The 26,895-nt window shown below is 56.4% G+C and overlaps 2 protein-coding genes, 1 non-coding gene and 1 pseudogene across 3 annotated transcripts; all 4 read right to left on the bottom strand.

Moving 5' to 3' along the window:
- Positions 1–4,201: 4,201 nt before the first annotated feature.
- On the bottom strand, positions 4,202–14,042 carry EEF1G (eukaryotic translation elongation factor 1 gamma). The gene is made up of 10 exons (XM_045855464.1): positions 13,911–14,042; positions 12,648–12,806; positions 11,863–11,926; positions 11,578–11,720; positions 10,670–10,813; positions 9,100–9,229; positions 8,539–8,743; positions 4,916–5,088; positions 4,706–4,830; positions 4,202–4,436 (listed from the first exon to the last, which is right to left on the bottom strand). The coding sequence occupies exons 1-10, from the start codon at positions 13,920–13,922 to the stop codon at positions 4,278–4,280; spliced, it is 1,314 nt and encodes a 437-aa protein (XP_045711420.1). The 5' UTR covers positions 13,923–14,042; the 3' UTR covers positions 4,202–4,277.
- Positions 6,841–6,979, bottom strand: LOC123829632. The gene has a single exon (XR_006787635.1). It is a non-coding gene; the product is annotated as a small nucleolar RNA SNORA29 (small nucleolar RNA).
- A 1,040-nt stretch (positions 14,043–15,082) lies between the features above and the next one.
- Positions 15,083–25,083, bottom strand: TUT1 (terminal uridylyl transferase 1, U6 snRNA-specific). Its single transcript, XM_045855435.1, has 9 exons — positions 24,922–25,083; positions 22,582–22,772; positions 19,862–20,177; positions 19,559–19,659; positions 18,166–18,635; positions 17,241–17,350; positions 17,007–17,117; positions 16,702–16,794; positions 15,083–16,285 (listed from the first exon to the last, which is right to left on the bottom strand). Exons 1-9 carry the CDS (start codon positions 25,001–25,003, stop codon positions 15,126–15,128), a joined length of 2,634 nt encoding a protein of 877 aa, XP_045711391.1. The 5' UTR covers positions 25,004–25,083; the 3' UTR covers positions 15,083–15,125.
- On the bottom strand, positions 20,730–20,851 carry LOC123829617 (annotated as a pseudogene).
- Positions 25,084–26,895: the final 1,812 nt, after the last annotated feature.

Below are 26,895 nucleotides of genomic sequence, written 5' to 3'. Positions count from 1 at the left end.
AAGGGCCTAGGCTGCTCCGTGCCTGAGTCACCACATAGTTGAGGTTCCTGTTACTGGAAGCCCCGCCTCCTCTGCACCCTGTGCCCTCTGTCCGCCCCAGCCCCAGCCCCAGACCTCGGATCCCTAGGGGTGACCCTGCCCCAGGCCTCGCCCCTCTTCCACGCTTCTGACCCCAGCAGGGGCTGCCGGGCTCTCTGGGCAGCCCTCAACACAGCCGGGTCCCCGCTGCCCCGCAGACCTAGCATGCTTCGCCCACCGTGCGCACCCCCCGGGGCCTTGGAGGGAAGCGTCCTCCTGCTCCTCGCAGGAGCCAGAGTGACTCAGGGAGCGGCTGCGAGAGCCCTGCAAAGACTAGCATGTGCCCTTGATAAGTCACTTCCCCTCTCTGGGCTCCCGTTTCCTCCCCGGTAAAACGAGGGACTCCTTGGTGTGGTTGCCCCAGCAACCCCTGCATGTGGTGCATTTTCTGCGCGTGAGTCAAGGAGATGGAGAGTTACTACCGAGGACAGTGGGATAAAGGGGCGTGTTTGCTGACCCCTGTCCTGGCCGTGGGAGTGAGTGGGTGGGGTAGGCCCTGTCACCGCAGGGCAGCCAACACCCTAGGCAACTCGGTGACTCAGATCCCATATCGAGGTGGACTGGCAGGAAAGCACCCCGTGGCCTCCTGTGAGTCAGGAGAAATGCGGATCTCCCTGCAGAATGGCCGCGGCCCCCGCTACGACAGCTCTCCCTCGCACCTGGACAGCGCGAGCCCCGCGCAGCCCGCTTCCTTCGGCGGGCGGGCGCCCGTCCTTCCTCCCTCCTGCCTGGCCTTCCGCACTCATCCGCACCGCCTCGCTTTCCCCTCCTCCGCCCGCTCCCCCGGCCCTGCCACGCCCCCTCGTTTACCCCTTGGCTCTGCCCGTCCTCACTATCCCCCTCCCCCCAGCCGGTCCCGGCAGAGCCAGCCAGAGGATTGCAAAAGGGCTGAGCCAGCGGGAGAGGCCCTCACATGACAGCTGCTCCCGCGGCCGAGGGGAGGGGGCCGCTGAAACCCGAGGGAGGCGCATTCCTGGGAAATCCGATCAGAAATAGCCCCAAACCCTGACGGACCGTCCTGCCCCAGCTCTGGTCGCCCCGCCCCTGTGTCCACTAGGTAAAGGCCAGCGGCAGGATCCCTCCCGAATCCCGAGGAAACCGGGAAACAAAGGTGGGCGGGGCTACAAGAGGGGCGAGGGTGACAAGAAGGAAGAGAACCCGGGAATATCTCTTAAGGTCATCAAAGCCATCGCTGCCCCTGACCCAGCCCCACCTGCCCGAGGAACTCTCTCCTATGAGGGATTCAAGTCAAGGGCTGCTCCCCAGCCTTTGCCACTATCCCACACTCCGCCCATCCCTTGGGTGCTGGGGCACCGGGGCACCCCGGTGATTCCACTGGAGGAAAACGAGGGCCTCCTCGGGGAGCGGTGCCAGCCCGACTCGGACAGACAGACAAGAGCAGGTGGCACGGTTCCTCTAACCTCCAGGAGTGCCAGCACTCCTGCTCTGCAGCCTCACAGGACTGGAGCAGAGGGTGGGCACCCCGGGGTTGCCCTGAAGCAGGCAGGACCACAGCTACGTGGGCAAGAAACAGTGTCCTGGACGGGCGAGCCGAGGAAGCCACAGCCGCCCAGCAAAGCCCATGTGATGCTGGAGGGACGGTCCTGGGTTCTGAGGACAGAGGGCCTGCCGGTTGCCATGAGAACCACAGTATTAATTTCAGAAACGACTGGGTGGAGCCTCCAGAGCACTTCATTCCTCTCCCTTCAACACGCTAGACCCCCCCCCCCCGCCCACCTCTCAGAAGGGGAAGTGGCACATTTGGGGCACGTAGGCAGCGGGTGGGAGGGGTGTGGCCCACCGAAAGCAGCAGCTGTCCGGCCCTGGCTCAAAGCAGGACGTGAACCAAATGACAACCCAGGTCTTTCTTGGAAGAACTTGAAAGGCTTCTGACTTTTTAGTAAGTGGCTTAAGCCAGAAGCGCCAACAAAGCTAAAATAAATAGCTGCTTCTAACCAGTATCTACTGGTTTATCTACAAGCTCAACCAGATCTCAGCCCGTTCCCATTCACACTCCAGGCTCTGGAAGGCTTTTATCTGCACTCAAATGCATCTCTGAGCCCGGCCCCCGATCCAGTTTCTCAGCCTCCCTTTCTTGAGGCTCTGAGGGTTTGCCCAGAAAGTGGGTAAAAAAATAGCCTCCTAACTTCCCTAGTTCTCCAAGACCACACCCTGCTCTCAGCCTCCACCCCTTCACCGCAGCCCCTTTCCTCTGCCAGAGACCCCCCCCCCGCCCCCGCCCAGCCACTGGGGGCATGCGCCTAGCTGTGGCAGCCAAGGAGGCTGGTTCTTGGTGGCGCAGGGGTGGCTCCAGCCCCGCTGGCAGGTCAAGAAAGCGGCCCAGCAAGCAGAGATGTGTCCCAGGCACAGGTCCTCACTGGCTGCCCGAGGGGAGCCAGGCGCCCCCAGCCAGAGCTGGGAAGAGCGGGCAGGGAAAGGCAGGGCTCCCCACGGGGATGGGATCCATGGGACGGGGAGGGTCGAGTCCAGAGCCCTCAGCGGTGCGGTGACTCAGGCTTCCCAGGGGCAGGGCAGGACCGAACCAGCTCCAGATGTACTTCCCCTCTTTCCAGCCCCACATCTGCTGCTAGAAGCTTGTGCTGTTAACCTCTTTCTTGCCCATCTGGGTAGGAAAGAGGCCGGTCTACCCCACCCGCTTTTGGAGGCCAATTGCAAGCCTTCCTCGGGCCACAGCCCCCTCCCCTCCTGACTTCCAGCCCACCTCTAGCTTGTGGGTGACCCAGGCACAGACTAGGCCTCATCCGACAACCCGGTGCCCTCCTCTGCACCAAACCGCAGGAGCTAGAGGCACAGGAGGCAGGAGGTGCGAATGAGTCACTCTTCCTGCAGCCTCAGAGAGAGCTAGGAGGCAGGGTCCCACCCCCGAGGCCGGAGCCGGCCACAGTCCACACAGGCTGCCAGGCCTGCTGCTGCCCCAGACCCGGGTTACCCAGGGGCCCAACTGAAAAGGGCCTCAAGCCTGCCCCTCAAACCTGCTGGCACAGCTTGGTCTCCCCTGCCTGCATCGTCAGCTACCGGGGAGATGAAGGGCACCAGGAAGGTGGGGAGGATTGCACAGGCAGAGCGGGGGGGGCGCAGGAGCCCGACAGGCTCGGTGAGACCCCGGCCGGCACGCGGCACTTCCAGCTCCCACCCGAGAGCAGCCCAGGAGGCTCCGAGGCAGCGCAGGTCCCAAGTTTGGATCTCTTGCGAGAGGCGATTCCAGGAAGCAAACTGAGCAAGAACCAACCCATCCTCGCCTAGCTGGATTCCAAACCCCGACTGCAGCCGCGGTCCCCCAGCGAGGTTACAGCTCTGCTGCTCTCCGGCTGCCAGTACCACCTCTGGCCCTCCCAAGCCCCTTGCGCTCAGACTGGAGGGGCAGGAGAGAACAATCGCCCACAGAAACACAACCCGACTACCAACAGACAGAGTCACGCCTGTTTCTGCATGACTCAAAACTCGAATCCAGCCGGGTGTCCGGGTCGACCTGGGCTGTTATTAATCATTGGTGCTCCTCAGAAATGAGGATCTCAGTAGGGGGCGAGAATCTCTGAAGAGAATAAAAATTAAGCTCAAGGGAGGAAAAAACCGTAACCACTGATCTGGGTGGGGCACCACACGACGGCTGTGACTGCTCCTCGAGTTTGAAGTCCTGCCTCTGCCCCTGATGCCGTCACACAACGCCCTCCAGGGAGGAGCGGTGCCCCGAGACGGTGGGCGGCCAGGTCGGGGCCAGCGAAGGGCACGATCAGACCCCACTCCTGCTGGCCGCCCTCCCTCCCAGCGCGGCCGTGGAGGGGGCGGCTCGCAGTCCCTCTCGCCCTGCGAGCTTCGTGTTAGCTCCACCCTCGCCGGCAGGCACTCCCTCTGCTCACTGGGCAAGGTGCGGGATCTGGCCCCTAAGTGGGCACTCACAGGGCCCCATGTCCCCACCCGCCCTGCGTCCCGCACCTGCCGCCAGAAGACCGTCACCACAGCAGGAGGCAGGGCAGCCGCTGGCGAGGACGGGCCTGCTCTCCAAAGACCGCTCTCCTGCAAAGGGGGCACAGGGGAGGCGAGCTCCCCCACGCCCACGCCCTCTGAAGGAGCCGCCGTCACAAAGGAGGCAGGACAAGAAAGGTTCAGTGTTCAGTTTCCTTTAATGACCCCATCTCCCCGAAGGGCGGGAGCAGGCAGCGGGGCGGCGGCAGAGGCGTTCACTTGAAGATCTTGCCCTGGTTGAAGGCTTTGCCCACGTGCTGGAAGGCCCCCTCCCAGCAGAAGTACTCTCGGACCAGCGTCTGGGCCTCCTCGCTGCCGGGGTCCAGCTTCCGCCACGTGTACGACTCGTAGTCCACCTGCCAGTCCGGACTCAGCTGAGGGGACGAAGCCAGGTGAGAAGCGCGTGGTTGGGTTACCGATCGGGCACCGCCTCCTCACACCTGCTACTTCCCGCTCAAACCCACGTCATCACCAGAACCCGGGGCTCCCGGGGGCATGGCCGCCCCCTCCTGCACACACACTCCCAGAACTCTCCCGAGTGCCCGGGGCCCCGGCACCAGCGTGTGCGGGGATCACCTGTCCTCGCCCCGCACTGTGTGGAGACACAGTCCCCCCCGCCCCCCCTGCCCTACACTCTCCTCACCGGAAAGGCCAGCTCCTGGCCTCGGAAGACCCAGACTCCAGAAATGGAGCTGCTGTTGTTGGTTCCAAAGAGGATGACACTGGCAAAGGCGTTCTTCCTCAGCTTGTCCAACCGCTGGAACATTCCTGAAGGAGCGAGGGAGAGCGCTCAGCCTTGGAGATCACGTTGCCTCGCCCTCCCTCCCCCTCCCCGGAGCCGCCCGCTGCTCACCGGTGATGAGGTTGCAGCTCATGAAGGTCTGCGTGAGCTCCTCGGGGAAGCGGTACTCGGAGTACCACAGCGACCAGCCGTCCTTGTCGAAGTGCTCCCAGAAGTACGGCAGCGCCACGGAGAGAGTGTCCTCGTTGGAGTACTTGCGCTTGAACTCATCCAACACAAAGGTACTGAGAGGAGGGAAACAGCAAGGTCAGCGCAGAGGAGGCGCCGCCGAGACAGCAGAGGGCTGCCAGGCTAAAAGCAGCGAAGGGCATGGTCCCTTAAAAACGCACTGGTTTAAAGGAAGAGTCCCTGGACTCGAAGACGTGTATTAACCTCGTGGGAAAAGGGCCGAAGGGTATGGCCAGAGGCCTAGGGCACTCCCTTGCTCCCCACCCCCCCCACCCCCCCACCCCCACTCAAGTATGCTCGGTATGCAGAGGGTGGGACCCAAGGGGGCCCAGAGGGAGACCTGCCCCAGGGAAAAAACCACGGTGAGGTGCTGCCCCCTGGTGGAGACACAGAGTGAGGACTCTTGCTTCCTGGCCAGCCCTCCCGTGTGGCTCTTTTCCATGAGTCACACTCAGTGAGTGACTCACCCGTCTCTTCCCCACCACCCAGGCCTCTTCGGGTTACACACACTGTATGTAATGTGACAGCAACGTTAAGCAGTGAGCGTTCTCGAGGGGCCTCCCACCCAAACCTTACGCCCCGTCCTTCAGCCTTCTGCCCAACTCAGCTGCTGATAAACCGATAAACCCTGAGGTGCAGGTTATCTTGGAAGCAATCTGGTGCAGGGAGCCAAGGATGCCAGCGCCCCCACCCGCCCCTGCCTGCCAGGAGGGGCTCTGTTTTCTTTCTTTCCCAATTAACAAAAGACCACACTGCCCTGCAGAGCAGGCGCGGCTCAGCTGGTGGCTCATCGCCAGCAAAGCCCCACAAAGCTGACTTTGGGTTGATCTGGGGTTGATTTGGGGCTGCAGGCCTGGTCCCTGACGTGCAAAAGGCAACCAATCCATGTTTTCATGCTTCACTCACATATCGATGCTTCCCTCCCTCTCTTCCCCTCCAAAAATAAACCCTTATACAAAAAAACAAAAACTACTCTGCCTGAAGCTAATCACCCACAAATCCAGCAAATGAGACAACTAGTGTTTTTACGCATTTCCCACTGGTGACTTTCCAGAGATGATAGTTTTGAGCCTTACAAACTGTTCATTTAACACAGTGACACGCTACGGAGAATTCTCTGCAAGCCCTTTAACGGCTAGATAACCTCCACGGGATGAGATGCGCCATAAATCTATTAAGCTCCCTGCTGAATGTTTGAGTTGGTTCAATTATTCATTAGTGTTGACAACGCCACGAGCGATCCACCTACTTCATGCATCCTGACAACGAACCCTGGTGTCTGGCCTTCCCTCCCTTCACAGATCAGGCTGGGGGGGGGGGGTGACCTGCCCAGTGACACTGCAGCAAAGCCCCCAGGTTCCTCCTGACACCAGGGGCCTCACCTACGGAGCCTCACCACCTCAACACCCACGAAATGGGGCGGAGGGTCTGTTTCACACCTTCCCGGGCCACCTGTGCTGTTACTGACCACAGTCCCCCCACCCGGTGAACGCGGGCTCTGACCAGCCCCAGGAACGGGGAGCTGGAAGCCTTCAGGGGGCAAGGACGAAGCCTGGGCCCAGGGTCTGGGGCGCCGAGGGCCTTCGCTCTGTGACAGCGAAACCCTGGCAGCCCAGCACATGGAGCACCTCGGTGATGCAGCAAACGGGGAGCACAGACATTCCCAAAAGGCTTTAAGGAAGGCAGAGTTTATCCCAGACTGCAAGTCTGGGATAACTTGCAAGTGGGTCTCCGACCCACTCTCTGCCCAGAGCGCAGGCCTGCCGAGCGTGAGAGTCTCCGAAGAACGAGCAGCGTCCGGGTCGCTGACCGCACTGTCCAGCCATTTCATACAGAGGGAGGACACGGGCCAGCCCTCCCTCCTCAGATCACGGCTGCTTTCCTCTGTCCCGTAAGCATAGCCACGAAACCCACGCGGAGAAGAAGCCGCGGCAGTCAAGCGGGAGGAAGTCCTGCCCACCGCCGGCGAGCCCCCGTGCCCGAGCCCCCGTGCCCGCCGGGTTCCCAGCCCACTCCACGTCGCCCCCAGCCGGGAGCCTCCCCTCGGCACAGCCTCGGGGCCCACCAGTGGCGCGCGCTACCTCCCATCGAAACCCCTACGGAACAGGGAATGGGGAACGGGGAGCGGGGCGGGAGACCCTGCTCAACAACCACAGACCAACTAGCGAAAGGGTGCTCGAGTGGGTGAGAAAAGACATTCCTCACGTTGCTTGAGATTCTAATAAAATGACTTGGGGCAGCAAGCGACAAAAGACCGGACGGCAGAGCGTGGAAGACGGACTGTCTGATGGCATCACCACGCTGGACCCCGAGGCTCCATCCAGACCCAGCAGGACCCTGGCCGAGCAGAGACTGCCGGATGCAGCCCACCCCTGCGCCCCAGGGCCTGCTGTTTGTGCAGGCTCCTGCCTGGAGCAGCAAGCCTGCAGAGCAGCCTCTCCTCATCCTGGGGGGGAGGACCCTGCTGTACCCTGTCCATCCCCCTGTCCTACACAGACCCTCAGCACCTGCCACATGGCATGGAGGACGGAGTAGGTGCATGTCATCTGCACCAAGACGCACCTGCACCTGCTAGTAAGTTTTTTTTTTTTTAAGGTTTTATTTATTTTTAGAGAGAGAGAAGGGGAAACATCTATGTCTAAGTTGCCTCTCATTGCCCTCTACTGGGGACCTGGCCCGCAACCTAGCCCTGTGCCCTGACTGGGAATCGAACCAGTGACCCTTTGGTTTGCAGACTGGCACTCAGTCCACTGAGCCACACCAGCCAGGGCCTGCTATGTAAGTTCTTAATAAATTCTTGGTGTAACGATGGAGTGGTTGGCCTCTTTCAAAGTCTCTCAGACCCAGAAAATTTTACACAACACAGATAACTAGGAAAGTACAGGCACCCCCTTTTTTCACACCAAAAAATCTCTCTTTTACTGTATTCTTTCTTCCAAGAACCCCTGGAAAGAGGATACACACAGGCATCCCATCTACTTCCTCCTCTCCGAGGGGTTAACCCCCCCCAAACCAGTCTGGGAAACAGAGAACCAGACGGGCTCCACGGGGTCATGGACACCATCCTTTCTCAGTGGGCACCGTGTCCAGCCTGATGCATCAGAACAGCAGGAGCAACGACGACAAAGTCACCGAAGGACACGCACGTGGCGTCCCGACTCAGCAACCGGCCCGCAGAGTGGATGCTTGGCTGCCTCCTCCCACTGGCAACCCCCCCATTGGTGCTGGGGAGCCTCAGATGTCAGCGAGCACACTCAGGACCAGAGCACCTCCACGCCGAGTCCGTGCCCACCTGCCTTTTCTTTTGTTACCAGAAAGGAAGTTCTGAGCTTCCCCAACACTGGATGCCTAATCTCAAAACCCACCCAACTCTTATTTAAATTCAGGAAGCCGCCTCATTTGCCACTAAAACATACTTCATTATTTTGTGCGGAGACATCCCGAAATTCTGGGCCCCAGCTGGGTGAAGGACACACGCCCCCCCACCTTCCACCAGCCTCACTTACCTCTTGGGCAGGTGAGCAAAGGGGTCCTTGGCCTTTGGCTCAGCGGCCAGCGCCTGCTCACACTCGTCCATCTCCTCCTCGGGGGCGGGGGCGGCCGCCTTCTTCTCCTCTTTCCGCTCGGCCTGGGGTTTCTGCTTCTCCTCCCGAGACCCCTTCTCCTTCCGAGGGGTGTCCTTTTTAGGCTGGCTCTCGGCAAACTTCTTAGCTGGTACAGGGGAAGAGAGAAGAGTCAGTATTACGCGTCTCTGCGCCACCGTCCGAAGCCAGGCAGCAAGCAGGGCGGAGGAAAACTGCCGGCTGGGGCGGCTCTGGGAGCCGGGCTCCACCCACGCCACCACCAGTGCGCTATGCATCCCTGCGCCAGACCCCGGCCCTCCGTAACCAACACACGTGCACCTACAGCAGTCTTACAAACGAGCAGGTGCACCTTCACAACACGCCTGTCACCACGTGGGATGCCCTACACCCCGCGGGCCCACGTCACCCAAAGCTCCGCAGGAAATCCAGGGGCTGAGACTGAGCAGGCCAGCCCCGCCCGGCAGCCCTGCCTCCTGGACTCACCGTCAAACTGGGCCATCTTCTCACAGAGCTTCACCTCCCCCAGGACGGAGCGGAACTGGGGCTGGTTAATGCAGGTGAGGAACCAGCGGTTGGTGTTGGGGAAGGCCTGGCGGAAGGCAGGCTCCAGGACCTGCCAGGACGGGACGGTGGAAACAAGGTCAGAGGAAGGGAAGGACCTGAAGTCTCAAGCCAGAGACGGAGACACCCCTGCCTCTCCCTGCCCCGGGGCTCCTCCCCACTCCCCGCCCCAGACGGCGGCCGGCCATCTAGAACACCATCTCCCCCTGGAGGGCCCCTTCCCACCAACCTTCCCAATCCCTTTCTGGCGGTCCAGTCCAATCTGATGGGCGCTCAGTCCCACCCTCCGTTCGCTAAGCATCTACTGGGTAGGAATGATATTTATATGGTGCCCAGGTCCATTTCACACCCAGTATCCAATCTTTTTTTTTTTTAAAGATTTTATTACTTTTTTTTAGAGAGGGGGAAGAGAAGGTGAAAGAGACGGAGAGAAACATCAATGTGTGGCTGCCTCTCATGTTCCCCCTACTGGGGACCTGGCCCACAACCCAGGCTGGGGTTGTGCCCTGACTGGGAATTGAACTGGTGACTCTTCGGTTCCCAGGCCAGTGCTCAATCCACTGAGCCACACCAGCCAGGGCCAGTTTCCAATCTTTTAAATATAACGCGTCAATAAAAATTTTTTTCAAAGGTTGGGATTCACAAAGGTCTATCAATCACTCATTTTAATAAGTAAATAATAAGTAAAAAAGCAAAATATACAAAAGCAAAAACCTGATTTCAGCATGACAGACCTTTAAACAGTTTCACAGCAAACTCATTCACCACTTTTTTAGTTTGCCAAGATCAGAGGGGAAATCGTCTTGCCGTGGAAGCAGACACAGCGGTCAGTGCCGCGGTGCGGTCCTGCGGCACCCGGGTCCCCAGTCTACTCCGCCACCGACCAGCTGCGCCCGCGGGCCGGTGAAATTTCCCCTCACCCAAACAGGCGAGACTCACTACGTTGGCCCTAAGGCCCTTGGCATGGGGTCCGGCACGAAGTAGGTGCTTTTTTCCGTAGTATCGCAAACTGCTGTTCTGCACAGCATCAGTCCAAGGGCTGTGGTTTGGGAACCAGCAATCTGCCATCTCCTCTGACCCAAGAACCTCCACAGCGATTGCCAGTGCCCTGGTTTCACAGACTAAAGGAATTCACACCCCCACACCCCCACCTACAACTCGTAAGCAATGAGGCCAAGAACGGAACCTGCCTCTGCCTCCAGAAGACTTTGATGCTGAACCTACCACACCTACCTCTGTCTTTCCAACTAACCACAGCCGGGCTTCACCAGAAATATCTGAGTTTCTGCCAAACAGACACTCGGGGCCACAGAACACCGCCAGGCTTCTCAGAAGGAGGGAGGAAGCAGGGCAGGCACGGCCCCCCACCCTGGGGCTCCCGGAGACGACTACCCGGACTGCCTCAGAGCAGGACAGCGAGCGGCCCGCAAGACTCGTCCCTCGGGTGCTAACCCCGCCTGCCCTCTGCCAGCTCGACCCTTCACAAACGCACCTGTTTGTAGAGCCACAGCAGGGTGCAGACAACCGTGATGTCAGCCAGGGTCACGCGTTCGCCCACCAGGAAAGTCCGCGTCTTCAGGTGGGCATCCAGCAGCCCCAGAACGCGCCTCACCTCCTCCTTGGCATTCTCTGTGGCCTGTGGATTCACAGCGATCCGGCTGAGCGGTGGTGAGCGTCAGGCCCTCCCCCTCCCCCCAACGGCTGACCGGGGCAGCCACTTCGCTCACTGAGCCCCGGCTCACCCCCACCCTCGCTCAGCGGAGTCGGACTCGAGCGTGCTGCACGTGAAGCCTCACTGTTAAATCTGCTCTCGGGGCGGTCTGGCTCCATCTTCCACGCTACTGCTCATAGCCATGTGGGCATCTTTGTGTTGCGGAGGGGACCTTAGCAGTCACCTATCTGGTCTAACCACTCCACTGTCATTGGACCTAACCTTCCTACAGCAGAAGCCTCTCCTCTGACCCCCCTTTAAAAGAAATTTTATTTAAGATTTTAATTACTTCTTAGAGAAACCAAGAAGAGAGAAAGATGGGGAAAGAAACATTGATTGGTTGCCTCTCACACACCCCCAGCTGGGGCCCTGGCCCACACAGGGGCATGTGCCCTGACCAGGAATTGAACCTGCGACCTTTCGGTTTGCAGGCCGGCGCTCCACCACTGAGCCACAGCAGCCAGGGCTGACCACTCGTGACAGACGCCGCCCCCACGGGCCTGCCTGATGACGCCCGACAAAGAACTCGGGCGCTACCAACAGTGTACTGCTCCGAACTTCCAGCCCGAGAATCAGGTCCCCTGCTCTCCCCACATTCTTGGCATTTCCTTTCTCCTCATTCCTGGCTGCCTGACGCCCTGGAGCTCACACCACCCCACTTCTGGCTCCTCCCCGGGCTCCAAGCTTACCTGCTTGTTGTAGTGCATGATGCCCAAGGTGGGGAACACCCAGGTGCTGGCTGGGGGCACTATGTCACTGTCAGCAAAGCTCACCCACTGCACCACCTGGGCCGCTGCCTCTGGACTGCTCCCCCGCAGCTCCTCATTGCCCACTGCACAGGCGGAACACAAAGGTCAGAACCGTGGGGTCACGCCAACACCAGCCCGGGCCCTGAAAGTCCTCTCCTTGTCCACTCCGGCTCACCCTCACCCTCTCCTCCAGACCCTCCCATTCCCACACCCTCTGCCAAGTACCATAGTAGGCGATAGCATTGCTCTCAAACACACAGAATCCATCGTCACCTTCAAATGCTGGAACCTGGGCACAAAGCAGGGAAAATGTAAGGGAAACACACAGTCATTTCTCACTATCCAATCCCAAAACCAGAACCGTTCTGACAGACAGTTTTTACATAAGGCCGACAATCCTTGCTAACCAAACTCTTGATGTTCCCTAAAACTCAGGAACCAAAACATTTGATTAATGTGGTATCCCTTACCAACTCACATTAAGAAACCCAAAAGATTTTTAGACATTATTGGCTATTTGGAGAAAATTCCTCAATGAAATAAGCAGAAGGTCCGAAGCCAAGTCTCGTATCTATGTGACACTCAGAGCAGGGTGCGCCCCACCCCGCACGGGACTTCTACTCCTAATCAGGATGGCGGTTCACCCTCCGTGAGCCCCTTGGGAAAAGAATCCCGCTCGCAATGCATACTTCACATATTTGCCCTGAAAACAGTCAAAACTCATCCTCGCCCCCACCAACACAAAGTAAGCCTGTGAACTTTATTAAATGTCATCGAGTAGCTCATTACCTTTGAAGTCACTGTTTATTTTCTAATTACGGCCGATCATTACTTTTAACTACATGAAAATCTGCATTTCAAAATAAGTTGTTTTTTTTTAAATCACTACAACGGAGGAAAAAGTGGAAAGCTGTCTTATAAAGACAGAGGTCATCTTCAAAGTGATGGAATCTTCCAGCCACTTGGGTTGCCAGGACCGAGGGAGGACCCCTTCCCACTTCCGCACTCACCTTGCCGGCAGGAAATTTTCGGAGAAATTCCGGGGTGCGGTTGGTCTGGCCGAAGTGGAAGTGGGGCGGTGCGGACAGCACGCGGACCTGAGCCCCGCTGTACTGGGCGGCGATGAGGGCCTTGAAGGCCCTCCAGTTTTCAGGGTATGTGTACAGGGTCTGGGCAAGAAAAGGGGGACACGGTTAGTGTGAGTACAAGGGTCCCCGTCCTTAAACGTCACCTCCCGGGATGCCCACCCTGAACAGTCCCAATCTGTTCAACTTGCTCTTTCGCTCCCGCGGGGGACCCAGGCTGTGCAGTCCCGTCTCACTTGTAATCAGAGCCCTCCGCAGTACCCAGGGCAGACACACACCAAGAGCTAAATAAAGACCGCTGACAGATGTGACCTTCCCTAAGGACGTCTTTAGAAACATTCGCTTCTCAAGTCTGTCTCCGGGAAACCCAGAACCTCAGGCTCCCCCGGACTCCATCTGTGGACACACATACACCCCTCCCTTCCCAGGGCCCTCGTTTCATTCATTGATGGCTACCCGCGCCTGCCTACTCTACTGCGGAGCCACTCGCCACTTCAAAACATCACTCGAGTCTCTTAACACACACACACACACGCCTACCAAGACATTCCCAAGTCCCGCTCCCGACAGCCGCGGAGATGCCGAAGGGCATCTTCTCTCCCTCAATCAATTCGGTCTTCCTAATTTAAAAACCTTTCTTTCCTCGTCACGCACACCACCCCGCCGGTCCCGTCCCGCAGTGAGTTCCCGGTTTTGCCGCCTCTCCTTCTGTTAGCCTGGCCAGCGGGGTCCCCCTGGCCTGCCTCCACCGTCTGGAGTCTTCTCGCTCCCAACCCTCCCCGATGGACGACCCTTAACCGTGGCGAGTCGGACAAGCCTACAAAGACCCTCTTCTCCGCCCGGTCCCTGCTGCTGCCACAAAAAAAGGTCGCAAAAGTTCTGTTAACCTGCCCGGATCTCACGTCTCGAGGCGGCAATGAACCCGAACCTCTTTCTCAGGACCCAGACGGCCAGGATCGGGCACGTCTTTTCTCCTCTGACCCACACCATTCCACCTCTTTGGCTTCCCACAGTCCCAGCGCCAGTTCTTCTCCGGGGCCGGGAAGCCCTGCTTTCCGACAGTACGGCCTCTAAGCCCGGGCCAGTTCCCCACTCGGCTCCAGAACTCCTCTGACGCCGGCTGGTCCCACTCGGACAGAGGATGGAGTCGGATACGGTGACCTGGATGGCCAGAGCCGGCAAACCTACCCCAGCCGCCATGGTGATTCCGCAGAGAAAGGGGGTGGGGCTCTCAGTGCTGCCGCAAAGTAAGCCGTCAAAGAGAGAAGGGGGGGTAGGAGAGAGACGTGGAGAAACAGCAGCCGGAAAGCGAGGACCGCATAGAAGGCACACGCACGACAGTTCGGGTTACTATGGTGGCGGAATTGGAAAAAGGGGTGGGGCCTACTCGTCTGTGCCGGAGAAGCTCGCGCCTGCGCAGTGGGGCACTGGGCTGGCCCGCCTCTCAGGTACGGCCAATCTGAGTTCCTACGTGGAGGGAAACGGTGCGGAGCGGGCACTGTGAGAACTTGCTGGACAGCTGCCCCTCGGTGGCTACGTGGCACAGCTGCCAGCCCTGTGCCGCGCCAGGTCCTGCAGGCACCCACTTCCGGCCCTCGGTTTGTGTGAGGCCCAGAGACAAGTGGCTTGGTGGGAGGTCCTGCCAAGCCCCCAACATCATGCTTGTGTGACACGGGAGCGCAGACCACCGCGTCGAAGTGGCGGTGTGCCAGATTCCTTTGGACCGCTCTGGGGCTTTTTTTCTAGAGAGGATGCGTGTCTAACCGGAGACCGAGTCTGAAACCCTTTGTTAAACTGAAGTTTCGTCCCATTAAATCACCTTGCCGCTCAGGGAGGCTGTTCCTGCGAGAAAGGACACTTAGTCCGAGGGCCTGCGACGGGGCAGGGGCTTCGGGAGAACAGCCCTTTCCCCTCCACCTCCCGTCATCTTTTAAAACAAACTGATGGGACAAGCGCCCTTTACGCATGTTCAGGTCTGAAAACCTTTTATCCAATTTTAGAACAGGATGAATTCTGCTAAGTGAGAAAATTAAGAACCCTGAACCCAAATTTCAGGACGTCACCGTTGATCATCTGCAAGGTAAAAGTGGGGGGCAAACCTGTCTTTTCTCACAGCGACTGTTCAGTACCCCCACCCAGCACCCCATCATTCTAGAACTCCACTGGAAGGCCCCAGGTGCCAGACACCAACTGCCCCAGCCATTCCCTGTTGTGATAAGCGGGGGGCCAGAAGCAGGCTGAGCCTATTCCTCCGTGGCCAGAGAAGGCACCACTGATAAAGGCTGCATTAAGGTCATGGGAGGGGAACTACTGGGGAAAGGACGGCTGTTACCAGGCAGAAACTAGAGGAAACTGTAATGTTTATTAAACTAGCAGCTTTATTGCCCTTTAGGGTCCCAGTCTTCACTTAAGGAGATTTCGAAGTGCTTGAGGGAGGAAAACCTGTAAGAAATGATGGAGATCAGGGAACAGGCCTTGGGCATCCTGGAGTGGGGTCACAGTGAGCGCCGGGTCAGCCCGGGAGACAGACGCCACAAAGACCAGGAGCGGCTCAGCCTCTGGCCTCTGTTCAGCACCGCTCAATCCTCTCAGCTCCTGGGTTACTCGAGCCTCGGTCGCCAGCCACTCTACTCCTGTGCCAGCACCGCCTCCACCGCTTCCACCGCCTCCCTTGGTTTGCTGCTGCAAGCGTCTCCGGGCGCGCCGCCGCCCCTGCCACACGCGGTGCCCCAAGGCGCAGCGCCAGCTCACGGATGAGAGTGACTCCCCCTTCGCTGTCTCAACCTGGGACCCTTCTTGGGCTGCCTGAGGTCCTGTGGGACCCTGTTCTGCCAGCACCGTGTGGCCTGACTGCTCCTCTTCTCCAGTGGCTAGATGCTTTGCAGTCGTCAGGGGAGGCTCCCCTGACTGCCCAGGGCTCCGCATGGCCCAGTCCTGCACTGTCTCTCCAACCTCTATAACCATTTCTTCCACCCCATCTTTGCCGTGCTCCCCTCCACATCCCTGCTGCTCGGGCTCCCCCTCCTCAGAGCTCTTTTTCTGTTCTTCTAGTTTCAATCTTTTGCGCGATCCTCCCCGGGGAGAATCCCCAGTTCCACCTCCCTCTGACCGAAGTCTCTTGGTCCCCTGTTCTATATGGCAACCCAGTGCTTCCCTCAACACCTGGGCCAGGGCGGCAGTGAGCTGGGAAAAGGGCGCAGGAGGTAAAGGGATGGGTGTTGCAGACAGCAGAGAGCTAGGGGAGCTGGGCTGCAGAAGGGGGAGCAGCCCCCAGTCCCGGCCCCGGGAAGAACGCTGCTGGTACTGGAGGCTCCGGCAGTAATTGGCTGCCGCTCGGCAGCAGTTCTGTAGCCGCCCGGCTACCCTGCTGGTTACATTGGCGGCCACATTGTGACTCAGGTCAAAGGGGTCCTGGAGATTCATGGGGCCCAGACGCAGACCCTCCCAGAGATTAGAGGGCAGGCCCTCTGCCACGGGCAGTGCCTGACCCTCCCGCAGGGACAGCAGTGAGCCGCGAAGATCCCAGCCAGAGACGCAGGAGAAGAACTGGGCTAGCAGGGAACCTGGAGGAGGAGGAAGACCAGGGAGAAGGGGTTACTTAGAGGCCAGAACTGATGCAGGCCCTGAACCAGGACCGTTCTCTTAGCAGGACTTTCATTTTCCCTTCCGAGTGGCTCAGAACAAGGCCAGAAGCCAGGCCTCTCATATCCCTATAAACGGGAGGCCACATGCGCTCTCTGTTCCCCTGGAAACCTCCTTCCCCAGATGCTGCTCCTTCCCTTGCTAGCAGTGTTACCCTGGGGCGAGCGGCTTCATCAATTACCCCAAGGCATGGTTTCTTCATCTGTGAAATGGCAGTAACGACACTAGCTGTCCACCAAGGCTGCTGTGAGAACCACGCCCGGCACATGGTAACCGTGGGGCGTACACGTATGCCCAACTGCTGTGATCAACACCTTTCATCCATCCCCACACTCACTCAGGGGCTCCTTATTGGTGCTGGGCTCCAGTCTCGAGGCATCTCTGGGGAAACTACAGTCCCAGCCGTCAACCTCCACCTGTTCGCCCTCACCTGTAAAAGTGAAAAAAAAAAAAAAAGGCTCGGGTCAGCCTGGAAGCTGGGAGCTAGAAGCCTGGGGGGAAAGGAGGGGGAGGGGTGGAAATGAGGGTGGCAGCAGAGATCTCGTTCCCAGGGTGGCTCGGGGCGTCCCCCCGAGACGAAGAGTTGGAGAGATGAAGTTCACGACGAGGTGGAGAAGGTGGGGGCCGGGCTGCTTGCTGTACCTGCTTCCTGGGTGAGCTGGGACACAGTGGGCAACACAGGGGGGTCCCTGGTCTGAAGGAAATAGATCACGAGCAAGGTCAGGGCGTAGTTATTGAGAAGGGGGCCACTCCCTGGGTAAAATAATCAACAATTTGTTAGATTAGAGGTGCTTCCGATCCCCTCCGGGGTGGTCTTTCCCAGCCCTGCCCCCCTTCTCCTCTGCCCCAAGGCCCCAGGTCCAACCTGACTCTCACCTGACAGCCCTCGACCCTGAGCCCAGCAGCGGACGGTGTACACGAGGGGCCGCACTCGCCCGTCCAGCTCAGAGCAGAGACTCAGGAAGCGCGAGTTATGCAGGGCCAGCCTGGGACAGCGAGGAGACAAGGATGTCAGGGCTCAGCAACCCTCTGGACCTACATCACCCCCAGCTCTTACTCCAGACTTGCGTAAGGGGAGCGAGGACTAAGGCCCAGAGGGCATTTCCAAAGGGTTTGCTGACACACTGGTCTTGTGAGAGGGTGCACAAAGGACACTGCATCCTATCTGCCGTGTGTGCCTGTCTCAGACACGGGGCGTGTCGTCATAAGACTGCTCGGAACCTTGGGTGTGCACAGAAACAAAGACAGGGAGGGAGGGAGGGAGGGAGGGAGGAAAGGAGAGAGAGAGAGAGGAAGTCGGGGAGGGGGGAAAGCTGTTTGTATTTATCTTAGCATTTCCCAAACTTATTCAACCATGGAACTCTTTTTTTCTCCTTTTAAATTTATTTATTGATAAGGAGAGAGAGCGAGGAAGGGAGAGAGAGGGAGGGAGAGAGGCACAGACAAGCATCGCTTTGCTGTTCCACTTATTGATGCTGTCACTGGCGGTTTCTCAGACGCGCCCTGACCGGGGAGCGAACCCCCAGCCTCGCTGCATCGGGACAACACTCCCACCTACCGAGCCAGCCGGCCAGGCCTTGGAACTCTTTCTAAATGCCTTAAAAATAGTTTTCAAAAACACACACTTTATGAACACTGAAGTGGAAGCCGCACAGGAGCAGAGTGGCTGGAAGAGGGAAGGGACCAAACAAGGACCACCTCGAGGCTTGGTGGGCGCGAGAGCTCCCACACCAGGGTTCCTGCCCCAGCCACCCCAGAATGCTCAGTGGGCCTCCCCAACCGCCCCCCTAAACAAAGGTACCGGTTACTGAGGGAGACGTCACCATGGAGACCCGAAGGCCGATGGCAGAACTTGACCACGGGGCGCCGGGCAGAGGGCACGGTTTGGACTCTGTACACTCCCGGGACGCAGCCCCGAAGAATGGACCCCACCAGCTCCAGCATGGCTCCCTGCTCCGTTTTCTCCCCCTTCAGGGCCTCTGCCAGTTCCAGAGCCTTCCCCAGGTCCCCCTCTCCCTGGTCCTCCTGCAGTGGTGAGGCTGGAGGCAGGGACTGGGGAGAAGCGAGGGTCTCAGAGGCCAAGGCTGAGTCCGGAGTCCGGGGCGCCAGAGAGGAGGAGGGGATTTCCAAGTCCAGGGCTTCTGAGTCTTGGGGAGAAGATGGAGGCTGTGAGTCTGGAGGGGAGGCTGGGGTGCAGGCCAGGGCTTGAGGGTCCACCGGGGATGCAAGGGCCGAGTCCAAGGACGGAGACTCTGGAGCCTTAGGCACTGGCTGTGGATGGAAATGAGCTGAGTGAATTCCTCTCCCGCTGTCCCCTAACCAGGGAACACGCCCATCCCCAAGACATACCTGTGACTTACTGCTTATTATGGGCCAGGCCCGATTCCAAGGCCTTTATACGTATTAACTCATCTAATCCTCACGATACTTTTTTAGAATTAAAAACAACCTTTTGATCCCATAAAACAAATGGTCTGTATTCGAAAGAAATGTCACTGTCAAGAAAGGCCAAGACGGCAGAGCAGCTGTCCCGGAGGGGAGAATACTGAAGACAGCACGACAGTCCGCCGTCGGGGCAGCCACGAAACAGCTGTGTGCGCTGGTGGCTTGCAAGGCCTCACACCCCCGCGCCAGGGGAGCGCCTCCCGAGCCGGGCACCTGCGCTGTGCTCACACACCAGAGCCCTCTCGCCGCGGGCGGCGCGCCCCAGAACACCAGGGGGTGAAGGCGCGAAGATGTGTGCCACCTCCTGTCAGGTGACTCCGCAAATACAGGGTGTGTGTGTGTGTGTGTGTGTGTGTGTGTGTGTGTGAGTGTAGAATGATGAAAATGTTCTCTCTCCCTCCCGCCCCCTCTCTAAAAATAAATAAAATCTTTTTTAAAAAGGAAAAGAAAAAACAGATGAGCAATCAAGTACAACCCAAAAATTACTTTATTGTATGTCCTGTCATGTATTTTTTTTTCAAAATAAGGTATTATCCATGGCATTTCGGAATCTGGGTTATCTCTGTCACAAATGCCAGTTCGTTTGCATCCTGTCTGCACACAGCCGCACTCACGTTTCTCGAGCTACAACGGCCCCTTCAGGCAGGCCCTGCCATCCCCTTTCACAGACGAGGGGCTGAGGCAGGAGAGCCCACGTGCCTGCCAGAGTCACGCGACCACTCCCACCGCCGACTTCCCTGGGCACTCACCTGGGGCTCCTCCAAGTCGCCCAGATCCAGGAAGAGGTCGAGATCACAGCCATGGACGTCAAAGCTGTTTACAGAAGAGCCAAAAGGATGGACCACACAGCCTGGGTGCCGAGCAGAGAACAACGGTCAGGAGACGCTGCGGGGGACGCTGAGGGGTGGAAGGACGTACAGGGCACGGAAGAGCAACCGCGTGAACCCCGCCAGCCAGTCGAGGGAGCATGGAGGATGCGGACCCGGGGCGGGGAAGCACAGGGCGGGCGGGGCGGGCTCTGGCACCATGACGGCGTGACGGCGGTGGCTCACCAGGGAAGAACTCCGTGAAGACCTCCTGGATCAGGGCCACCACGAGGCTCCGAAGCTGGCGCTCGGCCTGGGACAACTCCCTCAGCCCCACCAGCTTTACCATTTGTGCCCCCACGTCAGGGGCCTCAGCCAGTGCCGTGGCCAGCTGGTGACCGTCCGGGGCCGCTCCTTTGGGCGATTTGGACGCTGGCCTCTGGAATTCTTTCTGTTCCCGTGGCCGGACGCGCAGGCGGTGTCCTCCCAGGCTGTGCTGGGGCTGTGACAGAAGAGCTTCCTGGGCGCCCACATCCCCCATCTCCACGATGGCAAACACTCCCTGGAAAATCACAGCAGGGGCGGGGACGCGGTTTTGCACCAGGAACCCAAACACAGGGTCCGACAGTGGGCAGGAAGGCTGAGCTGGGGGGCACCGGATAAGCCGGGAACATGTGTCGCTGTGTCTGGGACAACGGGGAGCACATTTGGAGAAGCAACGCTCCCCTTCGCTCGGATCCCACATGGGTCACGTGCACCCCTGCTGGCCTCTGCGACTCTCGCTTCACCCATCCCAGTGTCCCCGCCTCTCCCCGGTGACGAGGTCTTCCCTGGTTTGACTCTGGCCCACCCCTCACTTTGCCTGCTTTAACTAGACTCTTTTCACATTGATGGAGAATCCATGTAACGGACACCATGCTAAGTGTAGATATAAACACATAAACACCACCTTTGACTAACTAACTCACCACCTGGGAACCGTAGAGATGCGGTAGCTGTGTTGCTGTGATTTGAGCTCAGTAACATTCATTGGTCCGTATTTTTTAAAAAACTAAAATGTTAGCAGGAGCAGGAAAAAATACTGCTTTAGGGGGAAAAAACTACATTTTTTTAAAGCCTACAGCACCAAATATTCCCAGGTGGTTAGTTCCCTCCAAGTACTAACCAGGCCTGACCCTGCTTAGCTCCCCAAGATCAGAGGAGATTAAGCGTGTTCAGGGTGGTATGGCTGTAGACAAAATCTACATTCTTTTACATTCTCTTCAATGGCAAAACTACAGCCCACTGCCTGTTTATGCCAAGAAACCCTTGACAGCCCGGGCTGGTGTGGCTCAGTGGACTGAGCGCCAGCCTATGAACCAAAGGGTCATAGGTTCGACTCCCAGCCAGGGCACATGCCTGGGTTGCAGCCAGGTTCCCCAGTGTGGGGTGCACGAGAGACAACCACATACTGATGTTTCTCTCCCTCTCTTTCTCCCTCCTTTCCCCTCTATTTAAAAATAAATAAAATAAAATCTTTTTTAAAAAAAAGAAAGAAACCTTCTACAGTAATCAAGATAGTGTGGTACTGGCATTAACATGCAACCCTGGCTGGGTAGCTCAGTTGGTTAGAATGTCATCCCGATATGCCAAGGTTGTGGGTTTGGCCCCTGGTCAGGGCACATGCAGGAATCAACCACTGAATGCATAAAGAAGTGGAAAAACAAATCGATGTTTCCCTCTTTCTCTCTCTCTCAAATCAATTAAAAAAAAATAAAATGGACAGAACTGCAGATGAAGGAAATGTAATTGAGTCTCCAGAAATAAATCTACGGGCAACTGAATTTCAACAAAAGTTGGAAATGAATGGCCAAGACCATTCACTGACGACAGCACAGTCTTCTCAATCCAAGGAGCTGCGACACGCGGAGAGCCGCACACAAAAGAACAGTGTTGGACCCCTACCTCTCCCACATTCAAAAATTAACCATTGTGGGGGGGGTGGGCAGGTACAGCCTCACCAGCACACAGGCCCGAGTCACGGGCGGGGAATGACTGACAAAGGGTGTGCTTTTCTTTAGCGGGTGACAGAACGTTCCGGAATTAGACAGTGGACATGACTCCAGGGCCCTGGAAGTACACAGTTCCCCCCATCCGAGATTTCACTTTCTGCCCTTCCGGTTGGTTACCTGTGGTCAGCCCTGGTCCGAAACAACCAAACAATGAACAATTCCAGAAATCAGCAATTCACCAGTTTTAAACCACACACCACTCTGGACAGCCCCATGCCCCTCTGCCCGCCCCGCCCGTTGATAAACTGCTAGCTGGTTTATCATCCAGTCTCCTGTGGAATTAGGATATGTCTCCCAATGACGTGGTTTTAAAGCACCCACTTCATGGTCATTACTCATTTTAACTGTCTACTTTCTCCACTGCTGTGAGCTTTGTGCGAGCAGGGACCACATCTACCCTGTTCGCTACTCAGAATGCAGCTCTCAGCACTGTGCCTAGGACAGTCAGCAGTTAATTCACACTTGGCAGGCCCTGGCTGGCTAGCTCAGCTGGTTAGAGCGTCATCCCAATACGCCAAGGTAGCAGGTTAGATCCCTGGGTCAGGGCACCTATAAGGAACAGCTAATGAATGCATACATTAAGTGGAACAAAATGATGTTTCTCTCTCTCCCTTCCTCTCTCTTTCTCTAGAATCAAAAAAAAATTTTTTAAATGTTAAGTTTTAATAAATAAATAAATAGCAAATAAAAGATTGACTGAATAAGTAAGTGAACTACACATGCCCCAGGGACTAGCTCTGGCGAACAGAGAAAATTGAAGTCGGGTGGTAGCCGGCCAGCTCAAGTGCTCTGGTGTCCACCATGCACCGGCCACAACAGGAACCAGCCACAACACGCTGCTGGTTTCTCTCTCTCATTTATTTTGGTATGTCCCGCATGTGACTCACTATTTCCCCTCAGAGCCGTTCACTCTACCTTGTCCTTATCCATGACGACACTGGCCACAGGTCCAAATGCCTGGAAGTACTCAGAGAGCTGCGTAGAATCCACATTCCGGGGAAAGCCACTGACAAACACACTTCGAAGTCCCTGGGCCTTTCGGGCAGCTCGTAGTTCCACCAGATGCCGGTGCTTCCGGCCTCCCAGGTGGGCATCTAGGCTGGGACCTGCAGAGGCAAACATGAAACAGAAATATCCAAATCACTCTTCTGCGCACTTGTCCCTGACTTTGTTCTCTGCATCCTAAATCCTACTTGGAAGCCGTAGAAAGTGTGAACTTTGAATAAACGAAGTCCGGGCTCCTTGCGCCTTCCTCTCTCATCCATCTGTCTTTACATGTAGTGCATTCCAACTGGTTCCTAGGAAAACCGACTACAAGTATTTCTTAAACCACCTAGGAGTGCTAGGAAGAGCAACACCTACAAACTGAACCAAAATGAACAGGTAACTTTTCCAAATCACATATAGAAGAACTAACTACATCAGGCCCTACGGGGCATCTCTGAGTGTGGTATAAAGATTACAAGCGGAGCATCATCCCAATATGCAAAGGCTGAGGGTTTGATCCCAGGTCAGGGCACACAAAGAATCAAGCAATGGCCCTGACCGGTGTGGCTCAGTTGGTTGGGTGTCATCCTGCAAAGTGAAAGGTCTCCCGTTTGATTTCCCCATCAGTGTGCACGCCTAGGGCATGGGTCCAGTCCCCAGTCAGGGTGCGTAATCAACTGATGTTCCTCTCGCACATGGATGTTTCTCTCGCTCTCTTTCCCTTTCCCTCTCTCTAAATAAAATATTTTTTAAAAAAAGAATCAGCCCTGACTGATGTGGCTCAATGGGTTGAGCACCGGCCTGCAAACTGAAAGGTTACCAGTTAGATTCCTGGTCAGGGCACATGCCTGGGTTGCCAGCCAGGTCCCCAGTTGGGGGCGTGCAAGAGGCAGTCAATCAGAGTTTCTCTCACACATCAAAGTTTCTCCCCTCTTTCTCTCTCCCTTCCCCTCTCTCTAAAAATAAATAAAATATTTAAAAAATTAAAAAGACAACCAATGAATACATAAATAAGTGGAACAACAAATTATGTTTATTTCTCCCTCACTTCCTCTAAAACCAATAAATATTTTTTAAAAAAATAAGATTACAGAGCCCTGGCTGGCGTAGCTCAGTGGATTGAGTGCAGGCTGTGAACCAAAGTGTCACAGGTTCAATTCCCAGTCAGGGTACATGCCTGGGTTGCAGGCGACGGCCCCCAGCAACCACACATTGATGTTTCTCTCTCTGTCCCTCCCTTCCCTCTCTAAAAAATAAATAAAATCTTTAAATAAATAAATAAATAAAATTAAGATTACAAAAGCAAGATATGAAACCACACTGTCCAAGTTCAAATCCCAGCCCTATCAAGCTGAGATCATGGGCAACTTACTTAACCTCTCTTGCATCAGTTTCCTCAGATATAAAGTTGAGATAATAGTACATAACAAATAGATATAGTTCATATATAGCACTCGGCAGAGAGAGTCGGGTACATGGCGAATGAGGACAAAGTTTAGTTGCCATTATTTTTATTACATTTTTAGTCGGCTGCTTCACGTCATCAGCACCTACGTCGGGCCAGGGAAGACGCTCCTGGATTTTTGGCTGGCCCTGCTGGACACAGCAGTAGAGCCATTCATAAAGGGGAAAAAAGGACTATGAATAAATGCTTACTGACTAAATAAACCAATTTCGTCCTTTGGGGAAAAAAAAAAAGGAAAACCCTGTTTAAGTAATACCGTGATTTCAGACTTCAAGAGTGAAAACGGAGGTTTCATTGAACCCCGTGTGCTGTCATACAAGCACCTTGGCAACTTTTCCAAACCCACCTTCCGGTTATGTACGCCATGGTACTTCACCCATCTTTGCCTCTGCAGGGCTTCCCTCACTTAATTACTACCTTCTCTTTGACCCCACAGCTCCCCAAAATGTCTTTAGAGCACTAAAATTGCCTCCATCTTTAGATCGTGAGCTCCTTCATTTTCCGAATCCCCTCTCACGGCAGAGGCCAGCAAAGTACCAGGCACGACGGGGGTGTCCAATAGACGGTGGTTAAAGGGAGAATAAAGAGACGAAACTTTCGTCCTGGAGATTTCGGATACTGGAAAGGAGGATGTAAGGTGGTGCGACTTTCCCCACTCTCTAATACCTTGGGACGGGCGGAGTGAAAACGGAGGTGACTCCCACCTTTATCCACTTCACAAGAACTATGACCTGTAACCCTAACTTTCTCTAGGATCCAAAGCCGAAAGCCCACAACCACCCTCCTCACTAGCCACCGCTTACGGTTGGCAGTAGTGACGTGGCAGAGGCAGCAGCGGAAAGCCCCACGCGGCAGCGATTCGACATCCGAATCCACCGCCGCCATCGCGACTCCCCGGTACCGAACAAATGCAACCACTCCTGCCACCAGCGGAACTCAGCCTTCCAAATCCTGATGTACTCGGAAGCAACTTCCGCCAGTACGATAGGAAGTGACGTAAGGCGGCTAATCTGCTGGCACACTCCTCCGGAAACCAGGTTCCTTCGACTCAGGGTTCCGTTTCCAGCGGGTATTAAGGCTTTAAGTTTGTAGGGTTTAGGAAGAGCCGCCCATCCACGAGTCTTATCTGCATGCGGTAAGCCGATTGGTGTGCTCTGAGCTGTTCAGGTGCTGATTGGCCCAAAGAATCGTGAATATTCATAACAACAGACACTGACTGGCGCGGGGTTGACAGCCAGCTGTTTCCTTGCTGGTGGTCCTGGGAGGGTTATGCAGTGCTTTAAAGGGCAGTAGAGAGAGACCCGCGTGGCTGTATCCTCAACCCCATATTTATCTAGGGAAATAAGCCAGAGGTTGGGCAGCCTCCACGAAGCCCAGGGCTGTCCCTGGACTCCCAACCGCAGTGCTGTTGTTACTCTCTCTCTCTCTGCCCTCCATGTACCCCTAGCCCTGGCTGGAGAGCTCTGCCCAACCCGTCACCTTCTGGACTTTAAGGGGCCACAGCCAGAACGCTGCAGTCAGATGATTCCGGCTTTCTTTCCCCGATAGTGGGCTGCACTCACGAAGAGCCAGAGCCACCAGCCGACTTCAAGGCATGCAACAGACCCTAGTATGGTAGCAACTGAGTAAAAGACACTGGAGGGGAAAACGTTGCTTTCCTCTAGACTAGTATAGTGGTTTATCCTGACACTACAAATGTAAGCTCAGGACAAAGAGAGTACGGGACCTGGGGAGGCCCTAGGGGCAGGGACCATGAGATAGAGGATTGTCATATGAGCTATGCAGCTCTTGCTGCAGGTATCCGCTCACAGCTGTGGACGGTGGAAAGAGCACTGGACCTGAGGCAGACTTCTCAAGGTCTGTAACCTTGAGCAAGTCACAACTGCTCAGGCTGTTCCCTATCTTTAAAAGAAAGCCCAGGGAGCACCTAACAGACTTCTTGATCTCCTGAGATGTGTAGACCCTGAGAAAGAAGATGCCTACTAAAAAGGGCTCCTCGTGGCTAAGTGGGCTCAGATTTTCAAAAGGAGCCTAACAGCCATTTCTACATGGGGATTTCTCATGTAAACTGCGCTTTACAAGAACCCTGCACAGACCTGCCTGCACTGTGTTTCTGCCATCTGAGGCAGCCCTTATAAAGAGTGCCTGCCCAATCAGGACAATACCTTTTGGACCAATCAAACTGTGAAGATTTGGAGTCCTCATTTGCATGAGGACAGACCAATCAGGAACCGGGAGCAAGGACTTCCATCCATGTAAGTCAGCTCCTCTGTGGCCCTGAGACTGCACTCTGAAAGGTGGGTTTTCCTGGCAGAGCTTGGCTGTTGATGTCTTGGAAGACAGCAGCAGCAGCACAGAGGTGTGTAGCTACAGAGGGGCTGGGCCAGTTAAATTGGGAGCTCCTATTGGCATTGAATTGGCACCAGCCATCAGCTGACACATGCTTCCATTGGGCCTACCTCAGGTGTCTGCCTCTCAAACCTAAAAAGGCAGAAACAGCACTAGAGTGGACCCTGATATTAACACAGTCGCTGAGGCTAGCCTCGGGGACCCAGAAAGCGGCATTCTGTGCAGATATACCAGAGGTAGGTGGTAAGACCCTCTCCAAGGTGGGCTATGTCTTGCCCTGGCCTCTAGCAACTCCCAGAATTCCGTAAGTAAAAGGGAGAGGGGTGTTGAGTTAGGAAAGAACACAAGCTTCTCCTATGGAGGAGTTCCATCCAGAAAACCCACCCAACTCAGCTGCTTTGAATAAATCTGTCAGGATGGAGCTCCAG

The sequence above is a fragment of the Phyllostomus hastatus genome, unplaced genomic scaffold, assembly GCF_019186645.2.
Source record: "Phyllostomus hastatus isolate PE091 unplaced genomic scaffold, TTU_PhHast_1.1 phas_scaffold_11, whole genome shotgun sequence".
NCBI classification, from domain to species: Eukaryota; Metazoa; Chordata; class Mammalia; order Chiroptera; family Phyllostomidae; genus Phyllostomus; species Phyllostomus hastatus.
This window is presented reverse-complemented; position numbering and strand designations above follow the sequence as displayed.

Bases quoted from the DNA above. Each gene is read 5' to 3' on its own strand.
- EEF1G (XM_045855464.1), bottom strand. The intron at 11,721-11,862 runs GTACTTGGCAGA...CCGCCTGTGCAG, and splicing joins CAATGCTATCGCCTACTATG to TGGGCAATGAGGAGCTGCGG. The intron at 9,230-10,669 runs GTGCGTTTGTGA...CCGTCCTGGCAG, and splicing joins TGCTGTGGCTCTACAAACAG to GTCCTGGAGCCTGCCTTCCG.
- TUT1 (XM_045855435.1), bottom strand. From the start codon at position 25,003: ATGGCGGCGGTGGATTCGGATGTCGAATCGCTGCCGCGTGGGGCTTTC. The intron at 17,118-17,240 runs GTGAGAGTCAGG...TATTTTACCCAG, and splicing joins TCAGGGTCGAGGGCTGTCAG to GGAGTGGCCCCCTTCTCAAT. The intron at 16,795-17,006 runs GTACAGCAAGCA...TCACTTTTACAG, and splicing joins CCAGCTCACCCAGGAAGCAG to GTGAGGGCGAACAGGTGGAG.